This window comes from Polypterus senegalus, chromosome 17 (assembly GCF_016835505.1).
Source record: "Polypterus senegalus isolate Bchr_013 chromosome 17, ASM1683550v1, whole genome shotgun sequence".
Classification (NCBI taxonomy): domain Eukaryota; kingdom Metazoa; phylum Chordata; class Cladistia; order Polypteriformes; family Polypteridae; genus Polypterus; species Polypterus senegalus.
The window spans coordinates 20009220-20024414 of NC_053170.1; the positions used below are offsets into that span (position 1 = coordinate 20009220).

The window sequence follows — 15195 nt, forward strand, 5'->3', positions numbered from 1 at the left end:
CTGGGTCACTGCCCACACAAAGTGTACATATTCACCTTGAGTCTGCACTGGGTTTTATGGACCTGAGCACTCACTGTATTCTTTACAATTTGCAATAATGACCTTGTAAACTTATAACACTGATGCATTGGTTAAGGATGGTGAATGTGGGAGGAAGTCAAAAACACATCTACATTATGTTTTGTTTGAACAGAGGTTATTAATACGATTATAAAATATCAATTAATTAAAACAAGAAACAACAAAATTTACTGACAGTGGACTGAAAGGGAAAGTAATATTTCACTTGGGTAGTTGAAACAGCTCCATTTTTTTAAATAAATATCACTGCCACCCTCATCCATCCATTCATCCATTACTGAACTGGCTTCATCCAGTTCTGGATTTAAGGACACCAGGGGCTACCCACAGCATATCAGAGGAAGCCATCTTGAATGGGATGCCAGTCCAGTGTAGGGTGCACACACACACACACACACATACATATCCACTCTTACTCAGGCAAGACCAATTTAGATTTGTCAATTTACTGTATGTCTGAGTGGGAAAAAAAAAAAAAACAAACTAGGCCACCACAAATAAAAAGGCTGTGAAGCAATAACACTACCCACTGTGCCACCATGCCTTCTTGTAGAATTGTCTGTCAGTGGTAATTAAACTGGCAACAATGAAATGTGATCTCCAGTTCTTGCACCAGTAGAAATCCTAATGTGATGCACTGGATGTGTTGCATTTTGACCTTTTAAACATATATTACATTTTTTTAAATAGTGTTTCATCATTTTAAAACATCTCTAAAAAAAATCTGGATGAGGTAGAGCAATTTGGTTAATTCATAATGTTTAACAGGAGTGATTTTCTTTTTAATTTTTTGCACAACAGTGTTGTTGACCATATTTAAGGTTCACAGAATATCATTACTCATCGCTTTAGGGTTAGGGTGTCGCTAGTGCTTTCTGAGTGTGGTATTACTGATGAACCTAACACAGTAATCACTTCTCCAACCAAACATCTTGACTTTATCAAAGCAAATGAATTGGGGTGCTAGCTTGCTTTGCTTAACATTTTTAAAATATACAGCTGGTAAAGCTGTTAGTGCTAATAAAATGAAGTATGATATCTAATTAGGGGAGATTTCTTAATGTTTTATTGTTTGTAGAAACATATTGAGCTCTCTTGTGTGCTAATTTGACCGATTAGTTATGAAATCTGAAGGTGACCCAATTTAATCACAAGTTTGGCATAATTTAAGACACAGAAAAGCTTATAAGAACATGTAGTTCACATTACAATATATTCACCCATCAGTATTAGTGTTGAAGAACATACAATAACAAATAGGCTCGCAATGTGATTTGAATCCAACATTTCCCCTTCTCTCCATCATGTTTTATTGGAAAGTTCTTTTATCGGGTTGACATAAAGTATCCGCAAGAACGTCAGCTCACACGTTAGCCCAGTCCCGTGCAGGTGGTACGGCTCATGTACCCCAGAATGCACCGCTAACGCCATATTGACATTTACGGATCATGCATGTTGACTCAGGAGCCACACATACGCATTTCTGTTTTGAATGTACGAAGAACGCACGCCTATCACTGGGACTCCTGACGTCGGGTTGGGCTGCTTGGTGACTGATCCTTCAAGTTGTTTCCCCAGCAGTATTAATCCAAACGTCACATCTGACCCGAAACACGACCGCGTCCTCGTCCTTTTAAAAACACGGAAACGACAGTCTCCACTCACCTTGGTGCCTTATTAAAAGAAGCAGGACGCCCTCTGACCGCTGTCGTCTCGATGCTGCTGCAATACCCGCCGCGGCCGCAGAGTGCCGCCGAAGCCGTATGCGCTTCGCCAGTGTCTTATCAAGTAGCCGACGCGCGAACAACCCCTCTGGTACGAGGCCTCAGCGGTACCATCCAGTCGGGTTCGGCTCTACGAATAGAGGGCATGTCGGCTGTTCTGGGTCGTCTCGGAGCGGTGGGTCCAGCATCTCTTTCTCGTTTCCGTGGTGCTTTGACTGGAGCTTTGCTCGGCGATTGTCTGGGAGCGGAGTTTGAGGGCGCTGAGGAGGTGCCGTTGGATAGAGTCATACAGCACCTCGGGAGCTTGGAGGAGAACCGTGGAGATGGTGAGCAGTTGGTCGCCGAGACCCAATATCATTTAAAAATTCTGTTCTGAACGCCTTTTCGCTTTACTTCGCACTGATCTCCTGCCAGGCCTAACTGGGCTAGTACTGTACAGTATTCTGAAAATGCGGGACTTCAAATCCCGTCATCCAATGCGGGGTGAAGTTGAAGGGCGCTTGAGTACCTGCGTCATGAATCTATCTCCATTGTTTTGTTTATAAATAAAACACTGGTTAGCGCAGTTTACGTTTACCTTTACTTTAGCAGCAGACGCTTTTAATCGAAGCGATTACAACAGAGGGCAACATAAGCCACGGGGACTGTTTGGGGACAAGTGTTCAAAACTGATCGTCATAAGTGAAGACGTCAGAATAAAATACTGGCTGGTTGCAAAAACTGCTACAGTTAGACATTCACCAAACAATGTTCTTCAAAGAGTCAGACTTTCAAATGGAGTTGGGCAGAATATGAAAATATACGCGATTCATCATGGATGACAGGGCCTTCAGCTGTATTGCGCCGAGACACTGGAATGACCTACCGAAATGAATTAGATCAGCACAGTCCATTAATTCTTTTAAAAAAAAACTCAAAACTCATCTGTTCAGGAAGGCTTTTAGCTCAACCTGACTTTATTACCCTTCTTTAAGCTCTAAGATTGTCAAGATGATCGTGTAACCTGTGTGTGTGTGTTGTAGACCATCAATTATGTTGTCTGTTAGGCTTTTCTTTTTTTGAATTTTCTATCTTACCCTTCTTTATTTATTTATTTGGTTTCGTACAATGCTATATACTGTATACCCTGCCGTTCTTTCTTGAACAGTTTAATTACTACTCTCATCCTTCTTGATCTGAGTACGGCCTTTGATACGATTTGTCGTACCACTCTCCTTAATAGATTATCTTTGATTGGAATTACCCACACTCCACTTGATTGGTTCAGATCCTACCTCTCAGGCCGCACTCGGTTCATTCAGCTTAAAACTTTCACATCCCAACCCACCGCTGCTACTTCAGGTGTTCCCCAGGGCTCTGTCCTGGGGCCTCTTCTTTTTATTCTTTACCTTCTTCCCCTTGGCAATATCTTTTGTAAACATAACCCAGCTCTACCTTGCTAGTAAACCCACCTCTTCCTTTCCACCATCTTCGCTTATTGACTGTATTGCTGAAATTAAATCCTGGTTTTCTTCAATTTTTTTTAAATTAATCCGTGACAAAACTGAGGTTCTCCTCATTGGCTCAAAATCATCATTATCCAAAGCCAATAATCTTTCTCTTATGATTGATAACTCCGTTGTTTCCCCAACACCTCAGGTTAAGAGTCTGGGTGTCATCCTTGACGATACTCGATCTTTCCAATCTCACATTAATAACATCACCCGGTCTGCTTATTTCCTCTTACGTAATATTAATCGCATCCGCCCCTCCGTCACTCCCCATACCACTGCTATTCTTGTTCACAGTCTTGTTACTTCTTGTCTGGACTGCTGCAATTCACTCCTCTTTGGTCTCTCTAATGAATCTCTCCATAAGCTTCAGCTAGTCCAGAATTCAGCAGCTCGCATCATTACTCGAACCCGTCTATTCATTTTATTACGACGGTCTTGCAGCAGCTTCATTGGCACCCGATTAAGTTTCAAATTGATTTTAAAATTCTGCTGTTAACGTTTAAGGCCATTCATAACCTCACCCCTCCATATCTGTCTGACCTTCATGTTGCCATTCCCTCCTGTAACCTTAGATCCTCTTCCGCCATCCACCTGACCGTCCCTCTCGCCCGTCTAACCTATATGGGGTGCAGAGCATTCAGCTGTTCTGCTCCCAAGCTCTGAAATTCATTACTTACTGAGCTCAGAAATATCAAATCATTTTCAACCTTCAAATGTAAACTTAAAACGCATCTGTGTAAAATGGCTTTTTCTTTATGATTACAGTGGCTTTGTTTGGTTTTAATTTTTATATCTTCTGGGGTTTTTTTCTAAAGTTTTAAGTTGTTTATAATGTGCCTTTTTATTTATTTATTGTTTGTTCGGTGTCCTTGAGTTCTCAGAAAGGTGCCTTGTATAAATAAAATGTATTATTATTATTATTATTATTATTATTATTAAATTCAGTGAAGTGCCTTGAGCATGGGAAAGGCGCTATATAAATAAAATGTAGTATTATTATTATTATTATTATTATTAGACCTGAGTGCTGTAGAAGGAGAATAGGGCAGCACAGGTATCTCCATATATATTTAGGTGCTGACCTATAGGCTCCTCTGCAGGAAAGCATTAAGGATTTGATCTCAATACAGTATGTGCTGCTACAGGGAGTCAATGTACTGATCTGAAAAGAAGAATGACATTTGGTTGGACACCCAATGTGCCACTGCAGTTGCTTGGTGATATATGGCAGGACTCCTGCCAGCAGAGAATTGTTGTAGTCCAAACGTGACGAGGCCAAAGCCTGGATCAGGGGTTGTGCAGCATACTCTTGTCAGATAACGGTCTGATCTGATCTTGCGGATGTTGTGAATCTGCAAGACACAGAAACCCTAGCCACATGGTCCTTGAAGGACAGTTGGTCAGCAATCACCACGCTAAGGTTGCGTACATACATGGCAGGTGTTCGAAATGAAGGGCCAAAGTAAAGAGAAATGGTGTGCTGAATAGATGGAGGGATAACAAGAAGGTCCGGTTTAGCCAGGTTGAGTTGGAGATGGTGTTTCATCATTCAGGTTGCAATATCAGTGAGAAGCTGACTCCTGAAGCTATGCAAAGGAGAGCAATCAAGTGCATTCCAGGATTTAAAGACAATGTTATACTCCTACAGACTCGAAGAATTAAACCTGTTTGGTCTCAAGCAGAGGACACCATGGGGGAACCTAATCCAGGTTTACAAAATTCTCAAGGTCATTGATTATGTCTTTCAACAGTGAACTACATACTCGAGGACACCAATGGAAATTTATGGGAACTGCATTTGTGACTGAGCCCAGAAAGCCCTTATTTATCCAAAGAGTTGTGGGAATCTGGAACAACTACCTGGTCATGTAGTTGAAGCAAAACTCTTGACAACCTTTAAGAAGTATCTGGATGAGATACTGTGACATCTTTGCTATTAGCTGAACAAGTTAACTTAATGATCTGAATGGTCTTCTCTTGTTTGTCAAATTTCTTAATGTTCTTGTACCGTGTGGTCCTCTGGAGGAAATGACAAGTACAGCTGAGTATCATTGGCATAGCACTGATAAGAAAGAACATGGGACAGGGTGATAGGGCCTAATGAGGAGGTATGTATTTAGAGAGAAGAGGACAGAGCCCAGTGCTGATCCTTGCAGGGAACACCCGCCCCCCCGGTACACCCTTGACATCACTCCTTGCCAGGGCACATGTTAGGATCTGCCCAAGAAGTCCGGCTCAGACCAGCTTAGGGTAGTAGTCCCAGTGATGATGCTGAAGGCAGGTGAGAGATTTAGCAGGATGAGGACAGATGCCATCTTGGTATCTGTAGCCAGTTGTAATGCATCAACTGCAGTGAGTAGAGTCGTCAACGTGGAATGGCCTTTCTTAAAGCCAGACTGATAAGGATCAAGCAGTCTGTTGTCTAGAAGAAATGAAGAGACTTAGAGACCGCACGTTCCAATGTTCTGAAAAGAAAGGAGAGTAGAGTGACTGGTCTGTAATCACCTACTTGAGATGAGTCGCATGTGACATTCTTTAGACAGGGACTTATTGGGGCCTGGCTGAACAATGTAGGAAAAGTGCCTGTGCTGAGTTAGGTGTTGATGACATGTGCAACTGCAGAAGTGATTGAGGAAGAGAGGGAATAGGGTCAAGTGGACAGGTAGTGGGGTGATTAGAGAGGAGGATGGACACAGATGGACACATCAAGAGTGGGTGGAAAGAGGAGAATGTTGTGATGTTTTCAGGAGGAAGCAGACCAACTGGCAGGAGTGAAGAGAATTGACTGCTGATATTGCTGAAAACCTGCAATATACAGTACATCCATGTGAAAAGATCCAAATACTTGGCCTGTTCACTACCAGCGTTTTTTCTCTTGGAATGCTCTGGTTTTCTCTCCCACTTCACAAAGACTCCGTGAATTGATGATTCTAAACTGGCCTGGCATGGATGTGCCACATGCTTCCTGTGGTAGACTGGCATGTCATCAAGTGTCAGTTACTAACTGGCTTTTATTAGTTCAGACTAAATGCAATCCTAGGTGAACTATGTGGGTTTAAAAATGGATGGATGTGGGATGTTTGTTATGTGGATATCATCTTGAAAATACTTGTATTTAAAAATAATGGAAATTCATCAAAATATTCAAGATACAGTCCTATCAAAAATGCAACAAATAGCGAAACAATGTGATATATGTAAATTTGTAAACAAATATTTATAGTCTGAAGCTTATGAGATCATTTTTTTTGATAACCAGTACAAATGCAAATCCGTGTAATGTGCATATTATTATGACAAGGAAAACTCATTTCAGCAATTCAAACACTGGCTTGGTTGGTCTGCAAAAATTTCTTGATCTTCAGTCATCCTCAGTTCTGTGTCAGATTAGGATTGTGCAGAATCACTTAATTACATTTTGTGTTTGAGCAATAGTTAAATTTGTTGTGAAGGCTACACTGAAATTTCAGATTTATCATAATGTTCTAAGCTATCTTAAAGTTCTCCATGGGGTTTAGAGAGACATTACATATTATTGACATTAAACAATGCAGTAAAACAGAAACCTTCCCCTTAAGTAATAAAGTCTTTAGAATTTAGGCTTTTTGAGTAAATGTGAGTGTTGTCAGATTAGAAACTGATGAGACCCTAGGCTTGCAAAGCTGCTTCATTGGCTGTTTGTTCCCACAGGTATCCTGCAATATTCTGATGACACGGCCATGACACGCTGTGTTGTACAGTCTCTTCTTTCCCGCTCTGACTTTGATGATGTTGATATGGCAAGAAGGTAAGGCCTGCAAAAGAAAGAAAACCTCCATCTTTTCATGTTTCAGCATCTCACTTAATAGGTGTCCATGATAAAATATTCATTTCTTGTTTATCAGGTTTGCAGAAGAATATCGACGTTCTCCTCACAGGGGCTATGGGGCTGGAGTCATTCGTGTTTTTAAGAAGCTATTGAACCCCAAATGTTCAGATGTTTTCCAGCCGGCACGGGAACAGTTTAATGGAAAGGGCTCCTTTGGCAATGGAGGTGCTATGAGGGCAGCTCCGTTCGCACTTGCCTATCCTGATATCCAAGACGTCAAGAAGGTAGCAACATAATTAAACTGTGTGAGGCATTAAAAAAAAATGAGAGCAATGTACAGTAACAACAACAATAACATTTATTTATATAGCACATTTTCATACAAAAAAAAAATGTAGCTTTACATAATAAAGAATAGATGAATAAAAGACACAGTAAGAAAATAGAATAAGTCAACATTAATTAACATAGAATAAGAGTAAGGTCTGATGGTCAGGGTGGACAGAAAAAACAAAAAAAAAAAAAACTCCAGAAGGCTGGAGAAAAAAATAAAATCTGCAGGGATTCCAGACCATGAGACCACCCAGTCCCCTGTGGGCATCCTACCTAACATAAATGAAACAGTCCTTTTTGTATTTAGGGTTCTCACAGAAGGATTTGATGATGATGGTCACGTAGACTTCTGGCTTTTAGTCAATCAATGTTGGAGCATCATGATGCTTTGAGTAGGTGGTGGTGGTGGCGTAGGCCGCCACCACAAAGAAACCGGAAAAAGAAACAGAAGAGAGAGTTGGGGTCAGTATGGATTTTAGAGCCACCATGAATAGTTATTATGATGAACTGAACATACAGAGTATCAGGATTAAATTAAAGTGAAGCTATGAGAATGCCATGTTAAAGTAATGTGTTTTCAGCAGTGTTTTAAAGTGCTCAATTAGCCTGGCGAATTCCTATTGGCAGGCTATTCCAGATTTTAGGTGCATAACAGCAGAAGGCCGCCTCACCACTTCTTTTAAGTTTTGTTCTTGGAATTCTAAGGAGACACTCATTCGAGGATCTGAGGTTACGATTTGGAATATAACGTGTCAGACATTCCGATATATAAGATGGAGCGAGATTATTTAAGGCTTTATAAACCGTAAGCAGAATTTTAAAGTCAATCCCGAATGACACAGGTAACCAGTGTAGTGACATCAAAACTGGAGAAATGTGTTTGGATTTTCTTTTCCTAGTTAGGATTCTAGCAGCTGCATTCTGCACTAACTGTAACTGATTTATGTCTTTTTTGGGTAGTCCTGAGAGGAGTGCGTTACAGTAATCTAGTCGACTGAAAACAAACGCGTGAACTAATTTCTCAGCATCTTTCAATGATATAAGAGGTCTAACTTTTGCTATGTTTCTTAAGTGAAAAAATGCTGTCCTAGCAGTCTGATGAATATGCGATTTAAAATTTAGGTTACAGTCAACAGTTACCCCTAAGTTTTTTACTTCCGTCTTAACTTTTAATCCTAATGTATCCAGTTTATTTCTGATAACCTCATTGTATCCATTATTGTCAATCACTAAAATTTCAGTTTTCTCTTTATTTAGCTTGAGAAAGTTACTATTCATCCATTCAGAAATGCCAGTAAGACATTGTGTTCGTGAGTCAGTGTCATCAGGTACTATTGATAAGTGCAGCTGTGTGCCATCGGCATAGCTGTGGTAACTCAAAGCACCTGCTCAAAGTATGTATGCTTTGTTTCTGTAGGGTCACCTGAAACTGTTCAGTACACAATACTGAGAGCAGCATTGTATGTATGCTTATTCCACACCACAACAAGCTGCACAATCATCATCTCATGACTTCAGTAACAAAAAGAAATTGAATCAGCTTGTCTGAAATGCTGTTGTGGAAAATGAGTCTTCTTGGGTCTGGCCGGCTTTCTTTTATGTCACAATAAATTTAAGGTTTTTGAAAAGGCATTCCTAAGATTTCAGAGCTTGATTATTCAGGAAATCTGAGATAAGTGACAATTTTAATAATAAAATGTGTATTTGTCTTGAGAGATTCTAATATTGCAGTAGCATTAGTTAAATTGTGGTGTTCATGTGTGACTGCTTAACACCAGAGGAGGAACAGACAGGTGTGAAGTGACTTGGAAACAAAGTAAAGTATTATCAGAAAATGATTGCATTTTTGATGAAGGGGCTACTCTCTGCCCACCCAGATGGCACACAACATTCATACCTCCCCAAAATGTGTGTAATTGTAAATGGTGTTCAAATCGAGACCTATTAAGATATTTTATGAAATTCCTGAGTAGAAGTCTTAGGCAAATCAAAATGCTGGGACTGCACGACGCCGGCATTGGCGGGACCATATGAGCTTAACTGCCATCCTGATGTTGAAATGTGGAGTAAGTTGTGTATTTTAGAGTCCATCCTGCCATTGTGTCCTTTTGTAGAATCTCCACTCTGTAGCATGAGCTGTATTGACTATGCCAAGGTAAAAATCAAATGGCTTTTTGTGCATTTGCTTCACAGCTTTTAATACTAATTTTTGTTATTTTGATTTAAACAAATGTATATGTTTTTATAGATTTGGTGTTTTTGTGAAGTGCTCTGTAACGTTTGAAATTAGAGTGACATAAGCAATGAGCTTAATGGTCTTAACTTTTTCTAAAAAAAAAAAAAAGAAACAGGAAACAAAACTTTTAGTTTAGCGTTTTTAACAAGCAATGCCACTTTAACACCATTACCCTTACTTCCCCCATGACCTTGTATGTGATGATTTTGTAGTCCAATCATACAATGGAGTAGTAGCTAGATTAACTGATTGAGCGCTAGAAGCCTGTTAAATAATTAGAGAAAGAGACGATTATTTTAATTTGTTGAATAAATCTGGTGAAGTCCATGTAAAGAGAAACATTTCCTCGCAGATATTTATAGATATTTTTTTTTTTCTTTGAATTAATTGACAGCAGAGCAGGATATCCTGCCATATAAGAATGATGCTGGCAGTGTTGTGGTCTCTGTGGTCATTTATCCAGTTGGAAAATGAAGGATATTTGCAGAGTTGCGTTGCAGAAGGATGTTCTGTCAGCAAATATGCTCAGATAATACGGATATTGTGCTTCCTTTCACTTATGTGACAGCTTTAGTTCCAAGGATTTGCTTTTCAAATTGCTTTTAACTCTTATTTTGTTTTTTATGGTAGGAAGTTGGAGAGACGCTGCTTAAACATTTAGTATGGCAGAATATAGCTGTGTTTCTGCTAAGCTTATTTCTAATATTCAAAACTCCAGCTTGTTTGATGTTTGTAGGAGCCATTCAGATAGAGAACAGAGATATTTTTATTACTGGCTTACTGCACATTATTACCAATATAAAGTTTGCCACCAATATAAAGTTTGCCAGGTTTTGTCATCGATGTATAATTCTGCATATATATATATACACTCTGCAACTTTTTTCTGTTTAAGTTTTAGCTGAACTAATAGTGTAAGTTATTATTTATTTACATTTATCCAGCCATTTCCTTCACTTGCTTATCCAGGGCAGGTTCGCGGTGACGTTGGAGCCTATCCCAGCAATCACCAGGTGCAAGACAGGAGCAACATCTGGACAGGGTGCCAGCCCACTGCATGGTGAACACACACACACACACTTGCACCTGGGCCCAGTTTACTAACGCCAGTTCACCTAACCTGCATGTTTTTGGACTGTAGGAGAAACCCAAGTGAACACATAGGGCACCCAGCATACGAAACTCAGTCAAAAGTACAAAATTAAAAATGTTAGTCGTTCTTCTTTTTATAGAACCAATTTTGTAAATGTTTTGTGAACTTGACTTTGGGGGCCAGTGTTACCTGGGATAACCTACAATGGCTTGCCATTAATGGGACAAAGAGAGGCCAATAAAACATCACAAGAACAGTATTTAATAGACATTGTCTATATGTAAATTTCAGTTTTGCTTTTGCCCATCATTTCTAATTGCCATCTGCTAGTTGAAAACCATAGGTGTTTTTACGAGGGCAAAGAGTTCTAACACTGCATTCTCATTTAACCTATTTATGACTTGAGTGAATAAATGGAGAGTTAATTGTGCTGGAAAAAGTGAGTCACCACTAAAGGACTACTAACCACATAAAGAGATCCAACTGGAAGCAATCTAACCTCTTCTTTTATTCCTAGTATGCCAGGCGATGTGCACAGCTGACTCACGCTTCCTCTCTTGGCTACAACGGAGCCGTCCTTCAAGCCCTGGCTGTACACCTTGCTCTCCAGGGCGTCATGTGTTGTAGCGAGTTCTTGGAAGTTCTTATTCAAGAAATGGAAGTTGTGGAGGGAGAACAAAAGTCACTGAGTGATGCTCGTGAGTGAGTATAGCCTAGGATAGACTCACCAGGAGACTGAGTTTGCAGTTAATGATACTAAGCAAAGCCACGTGTGGTATGATAATACACAATTGTACTGTTTTTTTTTTGTTTTTTTTTTTTAAGGCTCAATGAAGCAGATTATCCTTTTTCAAATCGGCTGAGAAAAGTGAAAGAATTTCTTCAGAGGAACTCTGTAGCAATGGAGGAGGTGGTCAGTGAACTTGGTGAGTGATGTTGAAGTGCTGGTGACTGGACACAATCTGCTGAACAGAGGATTTGGTAATAATCATCCAAAATCATGAAGGGGTTATCAGGTATAATGAAATAAAATCTAGGAAGATCTGGTAGCTGTTATCAACCAGTCATTATTTATACTGTACTTTTAATAAGTTGTGATGCCACAGGATACAAAGCAAACACAATTAACAGTGGGAATTGCAGGATAATCAAAATGAACTACTGAGATACATGGAAGGGTCTGCACAAATCCTGGGATTAGGTTGAAGAAACTAACAAAACGTTGTGGCATCAGATTTTTCTTCCAGCTAACGTGTTTTTTAATTGGACTTCTGGTCTAATTAGGCAAGTTGTTCCTACCCAGTTTCTGTGTTTTGGAGTCAATGTAAAAATTACAAAACTATATTTGGAAAATTTGATCAGTACAATGGACCAAGCATTTATGTATATCAAATAGGGATCATTTTAAGATTTTCATCATCATAATCATTTTCAGTCTACTTTTGCACATGTTCTACTTATTTAATCTTTGAATTGCTAATGAGTATGTTAATGGGTCTAATGCTGAAGTACTTGCTGCTTTTCAGCATTCAGTGTCACTGGTATGGGTATCTGCTCCACTTGTTGTTATTTGTCATTACTAGGGTACACTTAATTAGAACTTGAAGTAGGCCGGTATGCACCCATCTCACTGGTCCAGTTGCGATCCAACAGCTAACCGTGTATGAGCGTACAACTTCTCTCCCCACAACTAATTCAAACAAGTGTTAGTGATTAGCGCCATTTAAAACTCCAAAGCCACACTCTGTGACTGAACTTAAATATACTGCATTGCTTTAAACTTAAAGGGAACAGCCACTCAGTGCTCTTTGATCAGCATTGATAGAAGTGTGCACTCTGAAACACCAAGAGACCCAAAGCTCATCGACTGAGCTCGAAGCTCAGCCTTGCATAAGGTTCTGCCACTTTTGTGTACCCCTTCAGGCACTGCAGTTAAGAAAACAAACTTCCCTTAGAAAAAGGCAAATGAATAGGAAAGCAACAAAAGAGAGTTAAGCATTGACAACTGTAGTAAAAATGCAAATATTAGTAATGTCTTGTAAATGTAAAATTCACACTGCTGTGCTTTTTGGAATGCAGAATAACAGAACAGATCACCTCATTAAATGAGATCATGTAGAGTTCAATGGACTCGCTTATTGTGGTACTGGTTGAAATGAAACCTTCAGCCACTGGAGGTGCCCAGCACCGAGTATGAGAACCACTCTTTCAATTTAAAAGACAGCACAGTACAGTAGGTACAACAGATTGTTCTAAAATTAAAAAAAAAAAACATAGATACCAGGTCTAAACTACAAAAAATAAAGGTTTATTTTCAGTAGTGCCCCCCAGAAAGTCTTAGAACAAGAGAGTGTCACGGAGCACAGTAGGAATCACAATGGGTGTTAGACTTTATCCACACAGTTTGTGTTGCAAAGTTATCTTGTTCAGTTGGGGAAGGGATAGCCATATGGTGCCAGGAATGAAGAAGAGGGAGGGTGTGGCATCACTTGAGATTAAGTGGATAATAGCGATCAACTAAATTTCTTTCTCAGTTATTAAAAGTTTCTTAAATTTATTCCTGTCTGAATTCATTAGCTCAATAGTCTCAAGCTTTTGTAGAAGTTAAATATCTACATTTTTTTCAAGGTTTGCTTCGTGTACATTAGTGTTACCCATCTTGTATAGAATGTTAATATAGACAAGAATTATGAGGCTGAGGCTGTGATACAAAATGGGATAACTTTTCAGAAAATGCCACTTAGTAACTGTGTGTAAACTGTTTCGAAGTACCTTACTACCACCTGCAAGTCTGTTATTGACAGTAGCGGCTCTCCATTATCCAAGCCAGAAGTTCTTGTATGTGTTTGTTTTTTGGGGGGGTTGTTTGGGTTGATGTTTAAGTGTCTGCCATTAATAATAATTTCATTGGAATAGAACATTCATTTGTTTAGGCTTATGTATAGCGTATCCTCCTTGAAAGTATAATGTTAACAAGCAATATTCAGACAGTAGGGGGTGATAGTCTCTCTGACTTTAATAGCATTTTGAACACATAACTGGGTTTCAGCTACTTCTTCTTCCTGTTTTCTCAGGAAATGGTATTGCTGCTCTTCATTCAGTCCCTACAGCCATCTTTTGCTTTCTGCATTGCCTGGAGCCACTCCCTGAACTACCACCTCACTATAATGGCCTTCAGAGAACAATTGCATATAGCCTGGCATTGGGTGGGGACACTGACACCATTGCCACCATGGCAGCAGCTATTGCAGGGGCACATTATGGAATAGAACAAGTGCCAGATGACTGGAAAAATTGTTGTGAAGGTTTTGAAGAAACAGAGCATTGGGCAGAGAGGCTATATGACCTCTATCAGTTTCGGGCCCGGGGAGGACCTTTAATGAGAGACCACAATGACAAGTGTTTGGAGGGGGCAGCAAATGAAGGAGCACATTGAAAGTTAACAAGAAATAAGTGACTAAAGGACAGTCCCCCGCACCCTCCAGGCAGAGATATGATTCGTATGTATGTTCACGTGTCCTTGCAAGATGGTGTCCCTAAGTATGTGTTTTACTTCAGTGTAAAATCTTACAAAGAGTAATGCTAACCTTATTTACTATTCAGAGGGTTTAGGCCTGGCTTTGTGTTTTGCATGACATGGTGTGCATCACAAGTGCTTGTGGTCTACTGAATTTTCCTTTTTTTAAGACATGTGGCATAACAGTAGCATTCTTCTAATGAGATGAGCTTTATGAAAACACAAGTCTTTTGAAAAAAAGATTCCTATGTGCTACAGCTCCTTGTCTGTTGCTTCCATTTTGGGAATCCCTGTGATCAGGTACCCACCTCAGACTTTCCTATGAACCCCATAGTGGTTATGAGATATGGCGGATAGTAATACATATAGGGTGCTACAGCAGAGTGGGGAAGGCATTGTACCACAAGTACTGGGAGAATAAGGTGGTCGTCTGAAAAAGAGAGATTCTTAGTAATTATTCTTTTGCAACCAAATTTGTGCTAATTAAAATGAATGTTATTAAATAATGATTTACTTTGTTTTCATTTATTTTTGCAATATCTTTCCAGTATTCATTCATTATTCCTTTGTTGTTTCCCTTGATCCATATATTGTACTCTTGCCCAATTCATCACATTTACAGAGGGCACATATTATTGTGAATCAATATCTAATTACCTAAATTCTACTTCATTTTAAATAAAAACTACACTTGGTGCTGATTTTGCACTCTAAAGTCTTATATCTTCTGATATATAGTCATGTGAAATGTCTTTCTTTTTTAATATATTTGGATATAAATTTTGACCTTCATTTAAAGTGTATCTTGTAATTGAAAAAAATGTTGAACATTTGACTTTGCAATAATGGATTCAGTGAAAAATGAACAAGTATGTCATATGTCTATGTGAAAAAAGTATGTGCACCCTTG

The 15195-nt window shown here is 39.4% G+C and overlaps 1 protein-coding gene across 1 annotated transcript; it reads left to right on the plus strand.

Annotated features, from left to right (window-relative positions):
- The first annotated feature begins 1447 nt into the window (after positions 1-1447).
- On the plus strand, positions 1448-14813 carry adprs (ADP-ribosylserine hydrolase). Its single transcript, XM_039739394.1, has 6 exons — positions 1448-2131; positions 6989-7085; positions 7183-7390; positions 11286-11470; positions 11594-11694; positions 13843-14813. Exons 1-6 carry the CDS (start codon positions 1798-1800, stop codon positions 14202-14204), a joined length of 1287 nt encoding a protein of 428 aa, XP_039595328.1. The 5' UTR covers positions 1448-1797; the 3' UTR covers positions 14205-14813.
- The last annotated feature ends 382 nt before the right edge of the window (positions 14814-15195 follow it).

Bases quoted from the DNA above. Each gene is read 5' to 3' on its own strand.
- adprs (XM_039739394.1), top strand. From the start codon at position 1,798: ATGCTGCTGCAATACCCGCCGCGGCCGCAGAGTGCCGCCGAAGCCGTA. The intron at 7,391-11,285 runs GTAGCAACATAA...TTTTATTCCTAG, and splicing joins ATATCCAAGACGTCAAGAAG to TATGCCAGGCGATGTGCACA. The intron at 11,471-11,593 runs GTGAGTATAGCC...TTTTTTTTTAAG, and splicing joins TCACTGAGTGATGCTCGTGA to GCTCAATGAAGCAGATTATC.